Below are 25,609 nucleotides of genomic sequence, written 5' to 3' on the forward strand. Positions count from 1 at the left end.
TTGGGATCTGGGTAATCATAGGGATCAGGGTAATCATTGGCATCAGGGTAATCATTGGAATCAGGATCATCATTGGGATCAGGGTTATCATTGGGATCAGGATAATCATTGGGATCAGGGTAATCATTGAAATCAGGGTTATCAATGGGATCAGGGTAATCATTGGGATCCGCGTAATCATTGGCATCAGGGTAATCATAGGGATCAGGGTTATCATTGGGATTAGGGTATTCATTGGCATCAGGGTAATCATTAGGTTCAGGGTAATCATTGGGATCAGGATAATCATTCGCATCAGGGTAATCAATGGGATCAGGGTAATCATTGGGATCCGGGTAATCATTGGGATCAGGGTAATCATTTGGATCAGGGTAATCATTGACATCAGGGTAATCAATGGGATCAGGGTAATCATTTGCATCAGAATAATCATTTGGATCAGGGTAACCATTAGCATCAGGGTAATCATAGAGATCAGGGTAATCATTGGCATAAGGGTAATCATTGGGATCAGGGTAATCATAAGCATCAGGTTAATCATTGGCATAAGGGTAATCATTGGGATCAGGGTAATCATAAGCATCAGGGTAATCATAGAGATCAGGGTAATCATTGGGATCAGGGTAACCATTAGCATCAGGGTAATCATTGGGATCAGGGTAATCATTGGCATCAGGGTAATCATTGGGATCATGGTAATCATAAGCATCAGGATAATCATTTGCATCAGGATCATCATTGGGATCAGGGTTATCATTGGGATCAGGATAATCATTGGGATCAGGGTAATCATTGAAATCAGTGTAATCAATGGGATCAGGGTAATCATTGAGATCCGCGTAATCATTGGCATCAGGGTAATCATAGGGATCAGGGTTATCATTGGGATCATGGTAATCATTTGGATCAGGGTAACCATTAGCATCAGGGTAATCATAGAGATCAGGGTAATCATTTGCATCAGGGTAATCATTGGGATCAGGGTAACCATTAGCATCAGGGTAATCATTGGGATCAGGGTAATCATTGGGATCAGGGTAATCATTGGGATCAGGGTAATCATACGCATCATGGTAATCATTTGCATCAGGATAATCATTGGGCTCAGGGTAATCATTGGGATCAGGGTAATCATTGGCATCAGGGTAATCATTGGGATCAGGGTAATAATTTGCATCAGGATAATCATTGGCATCAGGGTAATCATAGGGATCAGGGTTATCATTGGGATCAGGGTAATCATTTGGATCAGGGTAACCATTAGCATCAGGGTAATCATAGAGATCAGGGTAATCATTGGCATAAGGGTAATCATTGGGATCAGGATAATCATAAGCATCAGGGTAATCATTTGCATCAGGGTAATCATTGGGATCAGGGTAACCATTAGCATCAGGGTAATCATTGGGATCAGGGTAATCATTGGGATCAGGGTAATCATAAGCATCAGGGTAATCATTTGCATCAGGATAATCATTGGGCTCAGGGTAATCATTGGGATTAGGGTAATAATTGGCATCAGGGTAATCATTGGGATCAGGGTAATAATTTGCATCAGGATAATCATTGGCATCAGGGTAATCATTAGGATAAGGGTAATTATTGGGATCAGGGTAATCATTGGCATCAGGGTTTTCATTTGTATCAGTGTAATCATCGGGATCAGGGTAATCATTGGCATCAGGGTAATAATTGGGATCAGGGTAATCATTAGGATCAGGGAAATCATTGGGATCAGGGTAATCATTAGCATTAGGGTAATCATTGGCATCAGGGTAATCATTTGCATCAGGGTAATCATTGGGATCAGGGTTATCATATTGTCTTACATATTTTATGTTGTGACTGTCGATATCTCTGACCTTTTCGGTCACAAAAGGCTGATTATGGTTTGTTTCACAAGGCGCGCACACTAGTGTGTTTTTCTTCTGTACCTCTAGTGTTGACGCAGTTAGCTTAGTGGGTTCTGAAAACCACCGCCCACCTACGTGTCCTCTCACTTTAATTGAAACTCCACCGTTTTTTGACGTCATTTTCCTAGGTGGTATGTATCCGGTTATATGCACGTTGATCGTTTCTATTTTCCCGAGACGCTCTAGGTGTTTCAACACCCACAGTCGGCGGTTGTCCGCTGTTATCCATTTTCCGCGTACTGACTTCACGGTAATTGGAGGTATTGACAAGACGCTGCATCTGCGAAAAATACGAATACATCAATTATTCACGTTTTTATAAAGCAGAAAATATAAGTTGCGTTCTAGACCAAACAAGAAAAACCATTGATGCAAAGCATCAAAGGGCGCCGTTTAATAGTTTATGCACTTGTTATATGTTGAAAAACAAGGAATGTCAAGGCCAACAAGCATATTATGGTGCATTGAACCGCATCTATGAAATTCTCAAAATATTTGTATTATTCTGCATGACAACATAGGCAAAAGCATTGAAATTGAAGATTTTCAAGTTGAACATTTCATTAGGGGTGGGGTACATTAATGAACACGACAGAATTAGGGTGCTTGTGCACTATACTTTTTGTCATTGCCACATACCCATATACCAAGTTTTATTTCAATACCATAAGTAGTTTTAAAGTAATGCTCTGGTCAAGAAAAAGCGGCAAAGGGCAATAATTATGTAATTAGCTTAAAAACAGCTATAGTCATTGTGCACTGCACTTTCTCTCGTAAATACCATTGAATGATGTTTAATGAAATTCCAAAAAGAGTAGTTTTCTAGTTATGCTCCGGACAGGAAAAGATACAAAGGGAATAACTCTTGCAATACGCTGAAATAGAGTTATTGTTCATGTACACTGCAGTTCTAATCATATAGGGGGAGGGGGCAACGTCACCATGCTGGAATGACAACTTGTAGGGAAGAATAAGTTACCTCATTCATCATGAAGAAGTGATATGAAATAACAATTTAACAATTTGTGTAGTACTTTAATAAACATTATCATTTCGTCCGAAAGTTGCAAACATAAATAGAACATAATTATTGAACTGTAAAGTTGCAAACATAAATAGAACATAATTATTGACCTGTAAAGTTGCAAACATAAATAGAACATAATTATTGAACTGTTATATAAAAAGTGAACATTGTTTACTAGATGAAATGCATTTATAACATAACATGCCTTGTTTTAAGCTGTTTAATAATACTAAAATTTAATGTAAAATTGCATAAAAATCTGGTCAATGGAGTTATAATGTTAACTTCTTCATTTTCATGGTAAAGAAGAGTTGGAAATGGATGTTTTTAGTTGATATTAGCACAAAAACAGCATGTGTCTTATTGGACAATAGTAAATTTTAGTAATATGATAAAAATAACGCATTCAAACTGAATATGTATCAGACTATGTCTGAAAGAAATAATACTGTTTCTATTTTTCACAAAGGTTTTGAAATACAAAAATGCACATATAAGCATAAATAGGCCAAATATGCAAACAAATAATAGTTAACAATGTGTGAAAGTGATACTGAACACTTAAAATAATTTCTTTGTGCATTAAATGAATATATACCAGGAAAGCAAGACTAAATCAAGTCCAAAATGTATAATAACATAAAGAACAAATCAGAGTACATGTAAACAATAATCATTTATATCATTAGTATCAAATGTGTCTAGTTTAAAGTGTGTTTTCATTTGCATTAAATTACATTGTAATATATACCAGAAAAGCAATTATAAAAATCCTTAAATGTATAAGAAACTGAAGACAATAAAGAATAACACCCATTTATGAATATCTCCAAAACAAATCAGAGGTCACCTAAACAATATCATTCATATAATTAGTATCAAATGTGTCTAGTTTTTGTGTGTCTGTTCATTATCTTTAAATGAGCATCTTTAAAGTGAAACTCTTATTTGAAATCAATACATATAATTGTATTTATAACACACATCAAATTGAATGAAAAAACAATAACTACTTACTAAATAATGCATTTACTGAAATATCGTTTACTGATAACAAGCTTGTCACCCTGTTTATAATAGCAGAAAGCATGATAAATATTAAATGATTGGTGATTGCTAAAAGATTTACTGTGGTCTACTATAGTATCACAAGGCAGAAATACCATGTTTTATGTTCATTCTTATTAATTAGCAAATTGAACTCAAGATCCTTCATTAGAAACATTGTTGTTAACATCTATCAACCCATTTTGAAAAATGAAAACATTAATATTAATTATCATAAGTCTTATTTGGGAGTAAGAGTGCATCTTTAAAAATAGTGTGTGTGTTTTTTTTTCATTTAAATATGTAACAATTCAATTTGACAAATGAGACAAAAGTTAGGAAATAGAAGTAGTAATTGTACATAATACAAAACAACAACAAAAATTGACAAAGCTCAATATAACAGGAAATCTATTTGAAAACACAAATCCTTAAAGGCCATAATTATTTGAACTGAATTAAGGTATAAGTAATACACACTTTTATAAAGCTTTTACCGACAACATAGTTATTATCATGGTACACTATGTGACTTTTATCCAAATTTTGAAGATTGTTTACTGTGAATTAAAATATTTTGTCTATATTTGATTTTTTTCACATTATCAGAGATTATGAAATAAACACAACAGTTTCTGGTAAAATAAACTTCAGTTAACAGAAAAATTAAGTTCAACCGAACATATTATTGATACACTTGGAAAAAATCATTTTGATTGATCTTGTGAGTCTTCGGAACAGAGCACTATTTCGATGTTTGAAAATATATAGCAGTTTTATAAATTCATAAAAAATAGTTAATAATAAGACAACCTGCTGAACTCATTTTAAATATTTTCTATGATGTCTAATTGTCGCGACTTTCGCGAGTATTCCGCCGGATCATATCCGACGGATATAATCCTTTCGGATTGTTAACGTTTTTCTCGGGCGTTTCGTGCCCGAGTGGCGGGATATAGGAACGGTTTTATAGTGCCAGATAAAGAAGTTTTTCATTTTGGACAATGGATTTTTAAAAACGTCAGTTAAACGATTTATTGTGTATTATTTAGGAAAATCATTTAAGAAAACTATATTAAATTTGAAACAAATTAAAAACTGTAAAAATTAAATTGTGTTGTTTCTTGTGAGAACATTCAAAACCAAACCTCAATGTGGCAATTAAATCTCAGGGGGCAATAACTCAATTAAACTTCGCCACATTGATGGTGCCGGAACCCGGGACTATTAACCGGACATAATGAATAAGTGTGCAGGTGGAATAATTAGTAATAAAATGTAATTTGAGTGCAAATAAGATGGATTAAAATTGTGTAGTGATGAAGTTATGCAGCTGGAATTTTCAGTGCTAAGCGAATTAGACATTAATAAGTTTGTCAGTGAATCAGGAATAAAGCAATAAGGAAATAAATTAAACACAATGGCTGGGATTTCGTATTTAAAGGGAGTTAGAACGAGGTACAGAAATACCTTAGAGACCGAAATTGACAAAAGTGTTTTGTTAATAAAGTGTAACTTAGATACAAGTAACATAGATGATGTGCTTTCGAAGACAAGTAAGTGTTTAGAGAAACTAAAAACCTATTCAGAAAAGTTAGAAATTCAATCTGGAAAATTAGCAAGTGCTCTTGATGATAGTGAAACAGAGTTAGTCAGTGCAATTATTGATGAGGACTGTAGCCTGTGTGATGAAGCCATATCGGCTTTACTCGATTTGAAAGAGTATAAGGCTAAACTCATTTCTAAGAAAGAACAGGATGTGGATATTAAGAAAGAAAAGGATGAATTAAGTCCGTTTGTACAGTTACAGCATGAACTTTAAAATATTGCTCATGCTCAAGTTAAACAACAACAAGAGTTTCTTGAACTACAAAAAAAAGAACAAAAAGAGTCCCAAAAGAAAGCGTCAACTTCAGTTAGACTCCCAAAACTTGAGATGATTTCCTTCGGTGGTGATAGATTACGTTGGATAGAATTTTGGGATTCGTACGAATGTACAGTGCATAAGAATGATCAATTATCAAAAGTGGATAAATTTACTTATCTCAAAAGCAAGCTCTATGGTGAAGCGCGAGGTGCTGTAGCCGGATTAGCGTTATCAAACGAGAACTATGAGGTAGCGATTGAAGTACTGAAAGAGAGATTCGGTAAGACTCAGCAAGTGATTGACTTACATTACAATAGATTGATAAATTTACACAGTACAAATAACAATGTTCCCAGTTTAAGGAATTTCTTCGATAATGTTGAGCGTCATCTAAGGAGCCTTGAGGTTCTAGAACAGAACATAAATCAGGACGTATTCATATCGATGATACGAGCAAAACTTCCTGAAGATGTGCTTCTTCAATTAGAAATGTTAAATGGTGCTGAAAGAAAATGGACAATAACTACATTAAGGAATAGACTGAGGGAATATATAGCTGCACGAGAAAAGTCAGACAAACGGCAGTTTGATACAAAACCAAAGATACCACAAAATAAATCGCTGTATCGTGGTTCGGAGAGTGATCGAATACCAAATACATCAAACTATGGTTATAAAGCATTAAGTTCCGCTGAGGCTTTTGTTGCAAATACAAAGAAACTAACGCCGCAGTAATCAAAACCAAGTAAAGATTACCCGGAAATGTGTAGATACTGCGCAAAACATCACTGGAGTGACGAGTGTCTACAGTACCGGACACTCAGTGCGCGTAAACAAGTGCTTAAGGAGAGTTGTTTTAGATGCTTAAAGGTTGGACATAAAACAGCAGAGTGTAAGAAGAACAAAGTGTGTGTCTATTGTGGGGAGAGAAACAGCCACCATAGAAGTCTATGTCCGAAGCGCTTCAAGAGTTCTGAATCAAGTGTTCATTTAACGGAAGAGTTGCCAATGACACAAAAAAGTGATATTCCAGAGGAAAACGTTCTTGTCTCTTCAGGAGAAATGGTACTAATGCAAACGGCGAAAACGGAAGGTGCAAAAAGTGACAGACACAGAGTCGTGAGAATGCTCTTAGACTCTGGTTCTCAGAGGTCATATGTTTCGGAGGCTTTAACTCGAAAATTAAACCTAAAACAAGAAGGAAAAGAGGAAATCAAAGTTATGACGTTTGGTAGTGATACATCCAAAGTTGTGAAAAGGAAGATATCTACAATGGAACTTAAGTTAAAAACGGGTGATTATATGACAATATCGATGAATATTGTGCATGTGATCTGTGGAAATATTCAAAGGCAACCCATGAAAGGGCTATCCGAAAATGCCAATCATTTGTTGAAATCAGTGGAATTGGCAGATGACATTGCCGAAGATAGTGAATTGTGCCAAATTGATCTACTCATCGGTAATGATTACTACTTGGACATTGTGCTTAGTCAAAAACTTGAAGTTCAACCAGGATTATATTTACTTAGTTCCACATTTGGTTGGATACTTACCGGACGTACACAGGAAGGTGTCCATGACAGAAATGACGTCAACATGTTAATTATGACGTATGGTACAAAGTTTAATAAAATCACCGCATTCGTTTCCACCGATGATTGTTTACCGAAAGTGCCAGATTTAGAAGATTTCTGGAAAATCGAATCCATCGGAATAACAATAACTACTTACTAAATAATGCATTTACTGAAATATCGTTTACTGATAACAAGCTTGTCACCCTGTTTATAATAGCAGAAAGCATGATAAATATTAAATGATTGGTGATTGCTAAAAGATTTACTGTGGTCTACTATAGTATCACAAGGCAGAAATACCATGTTTTATGTTCATTCTTATTAATTAGCAAATTGAACTCAAGATCCTTCATTAGAAACATTGTTGTTAACATCTATCAACCCATTTTGAAAAATGAAAACATTAATATTAATTATCATAAGTCTTATTTGGGAGTAAGAGTGCATCTTTAAAAATAGTGTGTGTGTTTTTTTTTCATTTAAATATGTAACAATTCAATTTGACAAATGAGACAAAAGTTAGGAAATAGAAGTAGTAATTGTACATAATACAAAACAACAACAAAAATTGACAAAGCTCAATATAACAGGAAATCTATTTGAAAACACAAATCCTTAAAGGCCATAATTATTTGAACTGAATTAAGGTATAAGTAATACACACTTTTATAAAGCTTTTACCGACAACATAGTTATTATCATGGTACACTATGTGACTTTTATCCAAATTTTGAAGATTGTTTACTGTGAATTAAAATATTTTGTCTATATTTGATTTTTTTCACATTATCAGAGATTATGAAATAAACACAACAGTTTCTGGTAAAATAAACTTCAGTTAACAGAAAAATTAAGTTCAACCGAACATATTATTGATACACTTGGAAAAAATCATTTTGATTGATCTTGTGAGTCTTCGGAACAGAGCACTATTTCGATGTTTGAAAATATATAGCAGTTTTATAAATTCATAAAAAATAGTTAATAATAAGACAACCTGCTGAACTCATTTTAAATATTTTCTATGATGTCTAATTGTCGCGACTTTCGCGAGTATTCCGCCGGATCATATCCGACGGATATAATCCTTTCGGATTGTTAACGTTTTTCTCGGGCGTTTCGTGCCCGAGTGGCGGGATATAGGAACGGTTTTATAGTGCCAGATAAAGAAGTTTTTCATTTTGGACAATGGATTTTTTAAAAACGTCAGTTAAACGATTTATTGTGTATTATTTAGGAAAATCATTTAAGAAAACTATATTAAATTTGAAACAAATTAAAAACTGTAAAAATTAAATTGTGTTGTTTCTTGTGAGAACATTCAAAACCAAACCTCAATGTGGCAATTAAATCTCAGGGGGCAATAACTCAATTAAACTTCGCCACATTGATGGTGCCGGAACCCGGGACTATTAACCGGACATAATGAATAAGTGTGCAGGTGGAATAATTAGTAATAAAATGTAATTTGAGTGCAAATAAGATGGATTAAAATTGTGTAGTGATGAAGTTATGCAGCTGGAATTTTCAGTGCTAAGCGAATTAGACATTAATAAGTTTGTCAGTGAATCAGGAATAAAGCAATAAGGAAATAAATTAAACACAATGGCTGGGATTTCGTATTTAAAGGGAGTTAGAACGAGGTACAGAAATACCTTAGAGACCGAAATTGACAAAAGTGTTTTGTTAATAAAGTGTAACTTAGATACAAGTAACATAGATGATGTGCTTTCGAAGACAAGTAAGTGTTTAGAGAAACTAAAAACCTATTCAGAAAAGTTAGAAATTCAATCTGGAAAATTAGCAAGTGCTCTTGATGATAGTGAAACAGAGTTAGTCAGTGCAATTATTGATGAGGACTGTAGCCTGTGTGATGAAGCCATATCGGCTTTACTCGATTTGAAAGAGTATAAGGCTAAACTCATTTCTAAGAAAGAACAGGATGTGGATATTAAGAAAGAAAAGGATGAATTAAGTCCGTTTGTACAGTTACAGCATGAACTTTAAAATATTGCTCATGCTCAAGTTAAACAACAACAAGAGTTTCTTGAACTACAAAAAAAAGAACAAAAAGAGTCCCAAAAGAAAGCGTCAACTTCAGTTAGACTCCCAAAACTTGAGATGATTTCCTTCGGTGGTGATAGATTACGTTGGATAGAATTTTGGGATTCGTACGAATGTACAGTGCATAAGAATGATCAATTATCAAAAGTGGATAAATTTACTTATCTCAAAAGCAAGCTCTATGGTGAAGCGCGAGGTGCTGTAGCCGGATTAGCGTTATCAAACGAGAACTATGAGGTAGCGATTGAAGTACTGAAAGAGAGATTCGGTAAGACTCAGCAAGTGATTGACTTACATTACAATAGATTGATAAATTTACACAGTACAAATAACAATGTTCCCAGTTTAAGGAATTTCTTCGATAATGTTGAGCGTCATCTAAGGAGCCTTGAGGTTCTAGAACAGAACATAAATCAGGACGTATTCATATCGATGATACGAGCAAAACTTCCTGAAGATGTGCTTCTTCAATTAGAAATGTTAAATGGTGCTGAAAGAAAATGGACAATAACTACATTAAGGAATAGACTGAGGGAATATATAGCTGCACGAGAAAAGTCAGACAAACGGCAGTTTGATACAAAACCAAAGATACCACAAAATAAATCGCTGTATCGTGGTTCGGAGAGTGATCGAATACCAAATACATCAAACTATGGTTATAAAGCATTAAGTTCCGCTGAGGCTTTTGTTGCAAATACAAAGAAACTAACGCCGCAGTAATCAAAACCAAGTAAAGATTACCCGGAAATGTGTAGATACTGCGCAAAACATCACTGGAGTGACGAGTGTCTACAGTACCGGACACTCAGTGCGCGTAAACAAGTGCTTAAGGAGAGTTGTTTTAGATGCTTAAAGGTTGGACATAAAACAGCAGAGTGTAAGAAGAACAAAGTGTGTGTCTATTGTGGGGAGAGAAACAGCCACCATAGAAGTCTATGTCCGAAGCGCTTCAAGAGTTCTGAATCAAGTGTTCATTTAACGGAAGAGTTGCCAATGACACAAAAAAGTGATATTCCAGAGGAAAACGTTCTTGTCTCTTCAGGAGAAATGGTACTAATGCAAACGGCGAAAACGGAAGGTGCAAAAAGTGACAGACACAGAGTCGTGAGAATGCTCTTAGACTCTGGTTCTCAGAGGTCATATGTTTCGGAGGCTTTAACTCGAAAATTAAACCTAAAACAAGAAGGAAAAGAGGAAATCAAAGTTATGACGTTTGGTAGTGATACATCCAAAGTTGTGAAAAGGAAGATATCTACAATGGAACTTAAGTTAAAAACGGGTGATTATATGACAATATCGATGAATATTGTGCATGTGATCTGTGGAAATATTCAAAGGCAACCCATGAAAGGGCTATCCGAAAATGCCAATCATTTGTTGAAATCAGTGGAATTGGCAGATGACATTGCCGAAGATAGTGAATTGTGCCAAATTGATCTACTCATCGGTAATGATTACTACTTGGACATTGTGCTTAGTCAAAAACTTGAAGTTCAACCAGGATTATATTTACTTAGTTCCACATTTGGTTGGATACTTACCGGACGTACACAGGAAGGTGTCCATGACAGAAATGACGTCAACATGTTAATTATGACGTATGGTACAAAGTTTAATAAAATCACCGCATTCGTTTCCACCGATGATTGTTTACCGAAAGTGCCAGATTTAGAAGATTTCTGGAAAATCGAATCCATCGGAATCAATGATTGTCCAACGCTTTCTAGTGACGAAAAAGCAATGTCAGCATTCAAAAATACGCTTCAATCCTCTGATGGACGTTATCAAGTTAAATGGCACTGGAAGGACGAATCACAAGATCTACCAATAAATCGCCAACTAGCTATGGGACGACTGCGTTCGACAATTGCTCGAATGAAAGATAAACCGGAGTTAATGATAAAGTACGACAGTGTGATACAGGACCAACTGACCAAAGGTATCATCGAAAAGGTCAACGCAAGGACTGGTAAAATGATACATTACTTACCACACCACGCAGTGATTACTCCGTTGAAAACATCCACGAAATTGAGAGTGGTCTACGATGCGTCGGCAACATCTAGATCCTGTGACAAGAGTTTGAACGAGTCCCTTTATAGGGGTCCTGTCATGCTTCATGACCTGTGCGGAATGTTGTTACGGTTTCGTGTTCACAACATTGTAGTTGTCGCCGACATAGAAAAGGCGTTTCTCCAAATAGGATTGCAACCAAGTGATCGTGATGTGACGCGTTTTTTATGGATTAAAGATTGTGACAAGCCTGTGGTTAACAAAGATACGATCGAAGAATATCGCTTCTGTCGTGTCCCTTTCGGAGTTATATCGAGTCCGTTCCTTCTAGGTGCTACCATAGAATCTCATTTGGACTCGTACGAGTGCGAATTGTCTGAGAAAATTAAGAGTGATATATACGTAGACAATCTAGTAACAGGAGCAAGAAACATCACAGAAGCAATTGAGCTTTACAGCGGTACAAAGCAAATGTTCAATGAAGCCTCAATGAACATAAGGGAAAGGATATCTAATAGTGTTGAAGTGAACACTGTGATTCGGGAATCCGATCGAGCTACTGAATGTTTAATGAAGGTTCTTGGACACATCTGGGATACAAGCAGTGACACTTTTGGATTAAAGTCATCTACAGTGCTTGAAAAAAGTGTACAGACCGAAACAAAACGTACTGTTTTTAAGTCAGTGGCGTCAGTGTTTGACCCCCTAGGACTTTATTCACCAGTTGTGCTACAAGGTAAATTGCTTATGCAAAGTTTGTGGAAAAAGCAAGTTAAATGGGACAGTGAGCTCGACGATGAAGACAAATGTTTGTGGGATGATATAAAGGCAAACTTTAGAAAGATATGTGAGTTCCAGATTCCAAGATGTGTGACATTAATTGCCAAAGATAGTGTGATTGAAACCAGCATTGTGTGTTTTTGTGATGCATCTGCGAAGGCATACTCTTGTGTGATTTACCTACAGCAAGAAACCAAAGGTGATTCAAAGGTAGAATTAGTGTTTGCAAAAACAAGATTGGCTCCAATAAAGGAATTAACAATTCCAAAACTTGAACTTATAGCGGTTGTAGTTGGTGTAAGGTGTGTGCAATTTGTGAAGGAACAACTTAGAATGAATATTGACAATGAGTGTCTATATACAGATTCAAAGTGTGTTTTACAATGGATTAAGGCAAAGACGGAAAAGTCAGTATTCGTCAGAAATAGAGTGGCCGAAATACAACACCATGAAGATATCACGTTTCAGTACGTACCAACCAATCAAAACCCAGCTGATATTGCAACCCGTGGGATAAGTGTAGAAAAATTGAGAGCAAATAATTTGTGGTGGCATGGTCCACAATTGTTAAAAGGCCCATCGGTGCATCAAAATAAACAAAGATCAAGTGAAGCAGGAAGTGAAGCAAACAAAAACAATGAACAAGAAAGTGACATTGAGAATGATCAAGAAAATGAAACTGAGAACGAACAAAAGAGTGAAATGGAGTTAGTGAGTTGTCCAAAGAAGAAATTTGATTGTGAAAAACCGTGCGTGTCACATGTCATAGATATAGAACGATTTTCATCCGCAACTAAACTGATACGTGTGACAGCGTACGTTCTTCGTCTTGTCAAAATACTTCGTAAGAAGACGAGGAAATCAGAGCTCGACGGATTAAATAGTTGTGACTTGAACGAAGCAGAGTTATTGTGGTTGAAATATACCCAAAGAAAACACTTTGGTGAAGTCATAAGTGACATTGCAAACAAAAAACCAAGTAACATACAACGTCAACTTGGTTTATATTTAGACGAGATTGGCCTCCTTCGTTGCAAAGGACGATTGGAGAATTTAAATATCAGCTTCGGCTCGAGATATCCAGTGTTGATACCTAAAAAGGACAGATTCACGGAGCTTCTGATTGAACGGTCGCACAAAGATCTGTTACACAGTGGTATATCACAAACACTTAGTAAAGTTCGACAAAGATTTTGGATACCACAAGGACGAGCAAGTGTGAGATATGTTCTAAACAAGTGTTACGTATGTCGACGAATAGAGGGTGGTCCCTACAAAATGCCAGAAATGCCACCCCTACCGAGATCACGTGTTAATGAAAACCCACCATTTTCTCAAACAGGGTTAGACTACTTCGGTCCTTTGTTCATAAAAACAAACAGTGGTTCGCAAAAAGTATGGATTTGTCTGTTCACATGTCTAGTTACGCGAGCGGTACATCTCAAATTGGTGCAGAATATGACAACAGAGGAGTATTTAATGGCATTTAGGCGGTTTATTTCACAGAAAGGCGTACCGACAAACATAATAAGTGACAACGCGCTCCAGTTCAAATCAGCAAACAAGACTTTAGAGAACGTGTTAAAAGGAGTGTTGAAATCGGAGGATGTGCAAAGCTATATGTCAAATAAAGGCATTCGTTGGTCGTTCATAGTTGAACTTGCGCCATGGATGGGCGGTTTTTATGAGCGACTTGGTGGATTAGTAAAACGAACACTCCGAAAACCACTCGGACGCAAATTGTTGACTAGCGTACAATTGCAAACGTTATTGAAGGAGATAGAAGCCGTTATAAACTCTCGTCCGTTAATATACGTTGGTGAAGACATTAACTCAAGCATCACGATAACACCATCTCACATTATTTCACCAAACATGAATTTTAGTGTTCCAAACATAGAGTACAATGAAGACAGTGACTACAGTCCCAAAAATAAAAGTGCTAACGACCTTTTAAATATTTGGAAAAAGGGACAAAAACTGTTGTGCGCGTTTTGGAAACTTTGGCGGGATGATTATTTATTAAGTCTTAGGGAGCGAACTCATTATAAATTAAAAGGCAAACGCATTCAGTCTCAAAAGTCTCCAAACATAAATGATGTTGTCCTGGTCAAGGATGATTTACCACGTGGTTGTTGGAGATTTGGAAAAGTGAAATCTTTAGTGAAAAGCTCGGATGGAAATATACGATCGGCAAAACTTCAGTTGCCATCAGGTAGAGTTGTTGGACGTGCACTTAACTTATTATACCCCCTTGACGTTTCCGATCAAAATACGCAAACTAGTGACAGTTCTATGAATAAAAATATTAAGGATTTAGATATGCAACCAAATCGCCCGGTGAGGAGGGCTGCAGAGTGCGCTAAGAAAAAGATCAAAGCGCAACTCGCAGAGTAAAGTGACATTGACTGTTGAATTTAATGTGATTATATTCGCTTAAAAGTAGGCAAGGCGTACTATAATCAATTAAGAGTCATATTAAATTGAATAACCAGCCTAGCAGATCAAAAGTTACAGTGGGTGTATATACGGTAATTGTATTACAATTGATCCGCCGGACTCAATAATTGTGCACGAGGAACTCGATTATAATGTGCATATGGTAATATTGAAAAGTCATTTCAGCCAAAATGTTTGTCTGTGACAGTTGTAATCGCTCTTATAAGTATAAATCAAATTTAAGAAGGCACATTCGAGCGAAGCATCTAGGTGCTGATCATTGGGAATGTTTAAACACGACGTGCAGTTCAAAATTCATAAGGAGGAGTTATTTGTATCAACATATGGTGTTTAAACATGGGATACCAAAGACGGAAGCTGTAAACATGTGTGTTAACGCGTCAAGGTGTGGGACAAAACAAAACAAATATTATTCTGATGTCAGTGATGACGATTCTGTTTTTGAATTGATAAATGATATCAATAATAACAATTGTGCATCCACAGAATTTGACGACGCTGTAGCTTCGTTTGATACGGGATTATTCGTTAGCAACCAAAGCACTGTAAAGGCTTCTGGAAGTGGTGTTGCTTCAAGCGCCGTGACTTCCGGTATGGACAAAAGAGAGTCGTCGGATAGTGATTCATCTTCCGGTACAAAATCCGGAAGTCATGGTTCTTCTGACGAATCTTCTGTTGGTGAGGACACTGACAGTAATGTTGCCAATAATGATTCCAGCGCCGTCACTTCCGGTATGGACACCAGTGAGTCGTCAGAAAGTGAGTCTTCTTCTGGTACGAACACCGGTAGTAATGTTGTCGACAGTGTATCTTCAAATGATGTGAATAGTGTTCATGATGTCGAAAGTGTGTCCCAGGATAATTCAGGATCAGCTAATAATGATGATGAAAGTGCTAAGACCGTGAAAGAGTGTTATTCGCCAGAGGTAGTATGGATCAGTGATGACGAAGAGTGTAGTGCACTAGTGCCTTTAAATAAGGGTAAAAGAAAAGAAAAAGTCTGGATTATTGAATTTAGACAGATTGTTTCAACAAGGAATGGAGTACAGATCATTGAGAAAAGTGAGGTCACTACCGACCATTATGTGCTCGATGCTTAATTGTGAAATTTAATATGAAAATGAAATTGCCAGGTTGCAATCAGAAAGTGTTTAAAACAACTGAAACATTAAAAATTATGTATTGCTAGGTAGCATAATGAAACAGTATAAGCTTAGAATTTAAACGTCATTGTTTGTTATGTTCTCAGTAAGCATATAATATCTATATTGTTTGTAATGTTGTTAATATGTATTTGATGTGTCAATGTTCATATAAACAGATGCAGTTCTTGATATTAATACATATGTATTAAATTGTCGGTGGGAGTGTCGCGACTTTCGCGAGTATTCCGCCGGATCATATCCGACGGATATAATCCTTTCGGATTGTTAACGTTTTTCTCGGGCGTTTCGTGCCCGAGTGGCGGGATATAGGAACGGTTTTATAGTGCCAGATAAAGAAGTTTTTCATTTTGGACAATGGATTTTTAAAAACGTCAGTTAAACGATTTATTGTGTATTATTTAGGAAAATCATTTAAGAAAACTATATTAAATTTGAAACAAATTAAAAACTGTAAAAATTAAATTGTGTTGTTTCTTGTGAGAACATTCAAAACCAAACCCCAATGTGGCAATTAAATCTCAGGGGGCAATAACTCAATTAAACTTCGCCACACTAATGAACAATTTAAAAGACAATTTATGATAGTTTACCGTTCGGTTTTGAAGGAAACATACATAATGTCATGTAACTATACATTTTTATAACTAATAAAATGCTTAAAAATCAACCTTTTTCTTGTAAAAAGCTTAATTGGACTTATTCATAAAATGTAATCATTCAAATAAATGAATTTTACTTTTGATACTAACTCAGAATTCAGATTTAAAAACAATGAATGTACTTTTAAATTAAAATATGTAAAGAAACAAGAACACTAAGTAGGCGGTAATGCCCCTCCAAAAATGTCAGAGTGAAAGTTCTCAACTAATGTCTTTTTAATATTATAACATGTAAAAAGTCTCTGTTGGTAATCGATGTCTATTTGTTTTATTTAGTCAATGGTATTCTAACATTTAGAATTTTTCACAATAATTCTTCGCTCTTCAACATTTGAAGTTTGGTTTGTTCCCATGCGTTTGTACTTGTAGTGTGTGCAGAGATGAAAATTACTCAATGCTGAGTCAATGCTGATTTGGTTTTCATGCCCCTTCAGGTTTTTTACCCATCTAGAATGTTTAGTGCTGTAAAAGAAAAAAAAGTACTTTCTAACTAATTTGTATAGATAATATTACTGCCATACATATACAAAATAAAATATACCAGTTTAATATTTCTCAACATTATTTAAAAACAACAACAAAAAGCTGATACATACATGTATATAATATAAAGAAAATTACTAAACTTATCAATAAAATTCATCATCACCACCACCACCACCACTAGATTATTGAAAACAGTGAGTTTATAAAACAACAAACCCCAACTCAAATATGTTTTATATGAAATACTCACACCATCTCTATCAGATGTGACTGGCTTGTGGATAGACATGGATGTCATCTGTCTCAATGATCCAACAAAGTATTTAATGCAGGCTGGAATTCTTCATATAATAGTAATATTCAGTCCTTTTCCTGCCTGAAAGAAATTAGACTTCTGATTATCAACCAACAGAAACTACAACCGTAAAATACAAATGGACAAGTATTAATTATACATTCTGCACTAATATCCGTTTTAGCCAAGAGTAAGGGTTGGTAGGCACAAATGTGTAGTTGTTGTGCATATGGTTGATAATGATTCACAACAGTATGGCGTTCAACGAGACCTACACCAAGCAAATGAATGTCGCTTGTGTCCAAGCTGTTGTGGATTCCAGCCCGAAACCATGTACATATCTTTTAATACAGGTTTATTTTGAAAATATGCAGTTTGTAAACAAATAATGGGTATTTTTAAGTCTAATATTTTTCTAAGATAAAACAATCAAATAAAAGATTACATACTCATATCATATACATAAATGATGAACATAAGTACATTTAGAAATATGTAACATGTACATAATGCACCAGTCAATTGTAACCACGGCCCCCCAGGTCTGGGGATATGCCGGGGAAAGCCGGGGAAATGGGCTGTGTTTTTACCTTTCAGGTGGCCTCGCAGTGCCGGGTGAATGCGGTGGTTTTGTCTTTGAGCAAAACATAGCAGGGAATATGCCTTACCTAGGCTCCCTGGGGTACGGGGCATATGGCAAGGATTTGACCATCAGTTCGTCCCCGCAGGACGAGGATTTTACCCGGGGTTGGCTGGACAGAAAGTCAAAGTCCCAGCTATTCCTCGGACCTGGGGGGGGGGGGGGCGTGGTTACAAATGACTGGTGCATTATAAGTAGATGTAAAGTATGTAACATGTATATTTATAGAACATGTAGAAATATTAAAACGCTGTCTTAACATTTAGCAAATAAAAATGATTTAAGAATTCCAAAGAAATTAAAAAACAAACATTTTTGAACACATAGACTTACACAACTACTCAAGGATACTTACATGAATAGCCCTTTGATACGAATATCCCAGTTCCATGCTGATTGTTGACAGTTTTTTCGACAGAAAATCTTCTCTTACGCGTATAATTCACTTATAATCCATGTTTTACTGTAATGACTCAAATTGTTAGATGTATCGTAATCAACTGACAGTGTGCACTTTTAGTGTTTACTTATTTTAAACGTATATTCATGACAAAACTTCACCGAGTTTCCAACTATAAATCGACGATGTAGAAATTCCATTATTGACCTATGAATAGCGGGGAAATACCTTCTGGTTCTAAAAATAGCAACATCCGGATATGTGTAGTGTTCTAAAAATAAAACAACTCGGGGGCAATCGTAATAAAATTTTACTAATGTCACCTTCAACACATTAACAAATAAAGTTAGGTGAACATATAATTCTAATATCGATTAGATTAAAGAAAACAGCTTACCTCATGGTTAATTAATGCAGTAAACATAACAAAACAACATAAAACATAATTATTCCCATTCACATAATTACCGGTCCACACATTTTACATTTCATTCGGAACTCCTCCGAATATTTACATTTCCGGCACATGATATTACAGTTAACCAATCGGAAAACGTAAACGAAACGGGAACAGTTATTAAACTTATTTGTCGTTCTTCCGATATATTGTTTTGAAGATAAATTGAAGAAAATCAACCATAAATAGCATTTTTAACACCCATGCAATCGCCATCCATTTACAGTTTTTAATCATAATAAAATAACAGTTAAACCCAACTGTCAATCAACTTAAAAACCGCTCCTACCACTAACAAAAATAAATTCCCATTCCATAATAGGCGCGCACTCCAGTGCGGCGCCAATAAGATGTACAGACCGTCCTATAAATGTACACGGGGCATGTTTTCAAAGCACAGTATAATTGATATACTACAGATGTTTGATTTAAACGGCATATTTTGCAAATAAAGTACAGGTCAGGGTCTTCATTGCCTTCAAGGAACTTTGCATGTAAACATAAATGCTATCCACCAAAATAGGATACAGTTTGTATTCGTTAAATTACTAATTTGATGATTGAGATCGATTAATATATTGAACATCGTTTTGTAACGCGTATACTTTCAAAGCTATATATTTATGACGTCACGTCAAATGTTGTTATGTTAGTTTCATATCAATTTATATATAATAAAGTTCATTCATGATGATGACGTCATTTAATAGAAGAGTATTATATAATGTTATATATATATATATGATTAACAAGGTAATCATTGTAAAATTTTAAATCCAGCATGTAGTTACTTTTCCAAGAAAATAAAATGTCTACAAATTAAGAACATCATGCCGAGATAATGTCGTTACAACATGTTTTAAAGTTTCCATTATTAATTTTACTGTTTACCAATACAACAAATATCCATTACAGTGAAAAATATCAAATGTTATTTCACCGTTTGAAACAATGAATAACATTTGTTTTTTGCTGATAAATTCCAATAAACCACCGTAAAGCATATCCTGATGATATACCATCATAATGTCATCAAATAATATGAAAAGATAACATTTACACATTTTTAATGCCCGTCGTACAGTATACCGTATGAAATTGTGCAAGTTGGTACCATTAACCAAAGAAAATGGATGTAAAAACAACAAAAGTTTTACCAACCACGCTCATGTATATCTTATAAAGTCCGAAGGTCGGCTCACAAATGTGATATTCGTTTATTCATTGCTTTTAATTTTGTACCCATTAACAAAGATCCAATTTTTGATGAATGACTTAGTACATTGATGTTTTTGAAAATGAAAACAAAATATGATACGACACTAACCTTCCCTCACAAATATCATCTAGAGTTTCACCAATCAGTATATTCCTGTGTTGTGACCTTTTATTAAAAAAAAAATTGTTTATTGAATCCTGTGAGTAATATATTTCAGATGGCTTTAAACATAAACCCATCATTACAGATCATGTCTGTCCTACTAGTAATTGATATCCGAATGTGTGACCTAATCAGCAATTATTTTCTGAAATTCTTATCGTAATCCAATACGTGTTTTGTTCTAAAAATATAGTTAAGCCGATCAATGATAAAATGTGCATGTATCAGTTAACCAATACTAAAACAAAAATAATGCTATTGTCTTTAGATAAAATAAAATATAACTTACGGTAGTAGTATAGTAGTAGCAGCAGTAGTAGTAGTAGTAGTAGTAGTAGTAGTAGTAGTAGTAGTAGTAGTAGTAGTAGTAGTAGTAGTAGTAGTAGTAGTAGTAGTAGTAGTAGTAGTAGTAGTAGTAGTAGTAGTTGTAGTAGTAGTAGTAGCAGTAGTAGTAGTAGTAGTAGTAGTAGTAGTAGCAGTAGTAGTAGTAGTAGTATAAGTAGTAGTAAGTAGTAGTAGTAGTAGTAGTAGTAGTAGTAGTAGTAGTAGTAGTAGTAGTAGGTAGTAGCAGCAGTAGTAGTAGTAGTAATAGTGGTAAAAGTGGTAGTAGTAATATTAAGAATGTATGATCGATTATATTGATTGCTTAATTACGTATGGAAATAAATGTAAGTTTTTCACGCAAACTGATTAATGATTGTTTTAACAAAATGTTGAATACAGAATTTAAATACTACTTCAGTTCTTACAGCATTCATATTTTTATCCGTTTCTGCAAATAGAATTCCTTCTTTCGATATCATTTAGCTCAATGTTCAATACGGTGTGTTCAAAATATACCCGATGTATCGCTACATGATTCAATAATACATTCTGCATGTTGTATCGCGATAATGTGTATTAAGATCTTTAATATTTTATGTATTATCATTTATAACTTGAATGGTGTTTGAACATTCACACGAAAACCTAAAACGAAACAACTTTTTAATCAAGCCATTTATGTTTAAACATACCTCTCTTCACAGATATCATCCAAAGTTTCTCCAATGAGTTTGTAGCTATGTTGACTTCTTTTGTCAAATACATTGTTTATGGAATCCTGGGAATAATATATTTCTGAAGGCTTTAATTCCATGATTAAAGTTAATGTCTGTTAGCACAGGACTTAACTATAGTTCTCGTTCTATCTTTTATTCCATACACTTTAACCGTTAGTAATATATTCAGTATGATAACATCTACTTAAATTCCGCATATATAAGCTGAATATTTTAAATGATCCACTTCATACATTTCAAATGTTTCAAATACCTTTACCATAAAAAGAGACGATTGAGTATTCAAACGAAATGATTAACAAGTATAGCATATAATGTAATCTCCTAATACAGGAAAGTTATGACTCATCCGTTTTCTGAAGTGGTCCATAAATAGTTAAAGAGTTAAACCAGTCGTTATATTAGTAAATAACATTCTACTTTCGTTTTCCTTTAACTCTCAAATATATCATATATTTCCACACTTGAGTTTTAATGTTTGTCGGTTCCTCGGTCGATAGTGGAGGTACAATGTATAAATGATTGTTCAAGTACTAAAGTATATTCATGTACAACAAAGTACAACTCCGGTGCCTAAATGCAGCTATGACTCTGAAATAAATGCTAGCCAACTCAGAACTTATTTGATTCCATACGAAATTTAGTAAACTGTTTCTGAAAAACATAAAAACAAGACTCATCCAGAACAAATATTCTGTTTTAGAAATAAATATATTCACTTGATGATTCTCATCGAATACTGCATGAAAACGTCGTTATAAAGCGCGTTCATGTTCAACGCTATTCATATATGAATTAACGTCAACTGTAGTTACACTAGTTAGATTTTATACATATACGTTTACACTCTCTTGGGCTTTTCTGTTTAAATGAAGTGACGTTCATTTCGCATAAATGCCCCATGAAGAAACACCGGCGTAGTAATGCAAATGTAAGTTATGCCCATGCGCATTTCACGCTTCCTATCAAAACAATAACAATCGCTACGATAAAAAATAATGGGAAATATACAAGTAAAACTGTTTTACAAGAGAAACGTTAAAATACCAATTAAAAGTTAAGAACTAGTTGGCATTTTCACTTCATACTCCAATACTGCTCATTCAATTTACTCCATACTTCACATAGTTAATTAAAACTATCATAAGACTCCGATCCACAACTCAAAATCATCCTAAATTGAAATAGCCCAGAATTGTTTTTGACACTTAGGTTAAACTTTTAGGTCACATTGCGTCAGCTTTAAGTTTTGGGGCAAGTTGGGTTTTCGCTTATACCAGCTTTACCTTTCATCTAATGCACTTTATACTTCACACAATTTTTGATGGCTGTCATACAATAAGGTTACATAACTTCATGTTATTCTAAAACCTTATGGCCATTTGGTTTAACTTCTAGTGCAACATGGCATTTTCGGGTTTTAAGGCAAGTTAGTACTTATAACTCCAAAACCCTTCATTTCATGGACTTCATACTTCACACAATTGTTGACGGCCACCATACAAATAGGTTAACATGACTCTATGTTATCTTTTTGAAAGTTGTGCAAATCGCGGGAAAGTCTATATCGCCACGATAACGTGAAACAGGTAGGTCACCGTGCGAAACTCGGGAAAATGTACATCGCAAGGATAACGTAAGAAAGGGAATTTATCGTGAACATTCGGGAAAGTGTAGATTGCCATAATAATGTGAAAAAAGAAAGTTTGCAAGTATATTACTACATAAAAATGCGCTAAAATGCCAAAGGAGATAATTTGACGGTAAAAAAACCTTAACTCTTGACAAAACTTACAAAGTTGAAGGCATGGATGTTCAGAATATCAAAACCTGGTGTCATTGTGACTTTTATGTTCACATTAATATTCCGTCTTGTAATGAATGAATTATTATAATATAAATTAATGACGTTGGCAAGTTAAAGTTACAAAATATTTGAGGTTAAAGTTATTAGCTGAACAATACTGGAGCGAATTGTAGTATCTGAAAAGCTTAAACTTTAACTTCCATATATCAATAAAAAAATTCCAACACTGATGGTAAGGAAGTTAATACTGAAGTCTCGATTTTAACACAGGCATTAACCCAGGTGATATTTTTTTAAGTAATTTAATATTGAAACACTATTTACGTAGCAAATGCGAACAAGCAAGGAAGTGCATGATGTTTATTTGTCTTATATTCATACTGCAGCAAACTATTATGATATACCGACATTGATACATTGGTGCTACACATCAAGCTAACCAGTAATGTTTTGGCAGATATTGCTGGATGTTTCCCCTACATTTTAAACGTAAATAATAGTGTTGCGTAACAATTTGTACTTGACAACAACTATAGCAGCATGAAAGTTGTGGTTCAACTGTTTGTATCTGTCATCCGCTAGATGAAAACTTTTCTTAGAGAAAGATCATTTATATGAGTGTTGTTACAACGAAACAGTTCACATAACCAAACCAATGAATGGACATTCCTAGCAAGCTACATAAATGCTTTAATGTTCTGTCAAGTTTCATTAATGATAAAAAAGTTGTTAACAATAAAAAAAAATTCAATTCGCATTTTATTAAACAATACATGTACAAGGGCCATTCTTATGAAAACACAATGTGATACGAAACCTACCTCCCATCACAAATGTCATCCAGAGTTTCACCAATCCGTATGTTCCAGTGTTGTGATCTTTTATCAAATTCATTCTTGACTGAATCCTGTGAGTAAAATATTTCAGATGGCTTTAAACATGTTGCCATTACTATATATCCAGTTTGTCCTACCAGTACTCGACAACCGAATGTATGCCTTGATATGTTATGCTATCCATATATGGAGGAAATTAAAGATATATCCATCTATTTACTTCTGAAACTCTAAACAAATTCCCAGTCTTTTAGTTTAAATTTATTTTATATATTACCCAGTCGATGACAGATGTACGTGCATTATTTAAACATATATATAGACAATAACGTTTTTGTTTCCTTTATTGAAATATGATAAATTGCTTCCTAGTAGTAGATTAAGAAGTAGAAGTTGCAGTAAATCATGATTGTATGAAAGTGACCGCTTTAGTATATGTGGAAATAGATGATTTGTTTTTCAACGTATTCTTATCTTGCCCATTGTTTTGACATAATGCTATATATAGAATTTAAATACTACCACAGTTATTGGAGCATGCAGTTTTGACGAAATGTTATCTAAAGAATTCGAATACTACCCTATTTAGAGCACGGAGAGTGTTTATGATTATTCATTATTTTCTGAAAATGGATTTTCATGTTTCGATATCATTAAGGTTAATTTTCAGAAAATCATATCTGAAGTATTATCAAATGTGTCGTTACAAGATTGAATGAACCATTCGGAAATGTAGAAGGAAAATGCATATTGTAAACTTGCACGAGTTATAATTAATCGCATTAATTGAAAACGTTTTTTTTTAAATAGTCAACGCATAAGTTGATTCTGGATTCGATTGTGCTTACTATTTCAATATTGCAATTATTGATGCAATATTGTTGGGAACAGTGTAAGGATGAGTGCCCATACACATGATTCAAGCCCAAGTGAAATCCTCGGTGGTTTCATTGGCATTTCTATGCCGGTATCCCGGTATATATCAATGGAAAATGCTGCATTCACTTGTTATTTCTTACGTGTTGGTTTATCATGTCGTCAGTATGTAGTATAAAATAAATTTTGAATAGCGTCATAAAACGGTAAACAATGCGTTTCGGCATTGTTTACAAATAAGTTCAAAGAGAATTGGAGAAATAATAAAATAGGTATGACGTGAAAGCGGGGTGGAATAACGAAATCCCATTGTTGTACTTTCTTCCTTAAATAGATATATACTAATGACAATGTTAAGAAACTCGTCTTGGATGATTTTAATCCGTTCGAATACAAGCTGTCCATGTGCAATGCAACGAAGGTCATGAGGGATACGTCCTCTTAGTATGTGCCATTTTTCAAATTCAGTAGATGTTTTTCCTCTGTTATTTGCGAATCGTTATATTTTTGCTCGCGTCAATTCTTTATAGATGAACGTTTATAAACTTAACGTTAAAATTGGACCTTTTTTTGTCAAAACAAACTATTGACAATTCGGAAATTTTGAGCAACAAGTTGTATGAACTCGTACAATAAACAAAATATTCACAAAAAATATTTTATAAATTGCATGTGAAATATTGATGAATCACAAACGAGTAAGTGTTTCAAGTGGTAGAAATTTATTACAAAGTAGATACGTTTCAAGTCACATCCCAAATGAAGAACATTTTTAAGTCCTTAAACACGGA

General features: G+C 34.6%; 1 protein-coding gene across 2 annotated transcripts; it reads right to left on the bottom strand.

Annotated features, from left to right (window-relative positions):
* Nucleotides 1-393: 393 nt before the first annotated feature.
* LOC128221339 (cell surface glycoprotein 1-like) lies at nucleotides 394-21,566 on the bottom strand. 2 transcript variants are annotated; one of them, XM_052929905.1, is made up of 3 exons: nucleotides 21,255-21,319; nucleotides 20,988-21,010; nucleotides 394-2,193 (listed from the first exon to the last, which is right to left on the bottom strand). In XM_052929905.1, the coding sequence occupies exons 2-3, from the start codon at nucleotides 20,990-20,992 to the stop codon at nucleotides 534-536; spliced, it is 1,665 nt and encodes a 554-aa protein (XP_052785865.1). In that variant the 5' UTR covers nucleotides 20,993-21,010; nucleotides 21,255-21,319; the 3' UTR covers nucleotides 394-533. The 2 variants fall into 2 exon arrangements, with proteins under 2 accessions (XP_052785865.1, XP_052785864.1); XM_052929904.1 differs by lacking the exon at nucleotides 20,988-21,010 and having other exon boundaries at nucleotides 21,255-21,566.
* Nucleotides 21,567-25,609: the final 4,043 nt, after the last annotated feature.

This window comes from Mya arenaria, chromosome 16 (genome assembly GCF_026914265.1).
Source record: "Mya arenaria isolate MELC-2E11 chromosome 16, ASM2691426v1".
Taxonomy (NCBI): Eukaryota; Metazoa; Mollusca; class Bivalvia; order Myida; family Myidae; genus Mya; species Mya arenaria.

Excerpts from the sequence above, each read along its gene's own strand:
- LOC128221339 (XM_052929904.1), bottom strand. The coding sequence starts at position 21,376 with ATGGAATTAAAGCCTTCAGAAATATATTATTCCCAGGATTCCATAAAC. Across the intron at positions 2,194-21,254 it reads GATGATATCTGTGAAGAGAG|ATGCAGCGTCTTGTCAATAC; the intron begins GTATGTTTAAAC and ends TATTTTTCGCAG.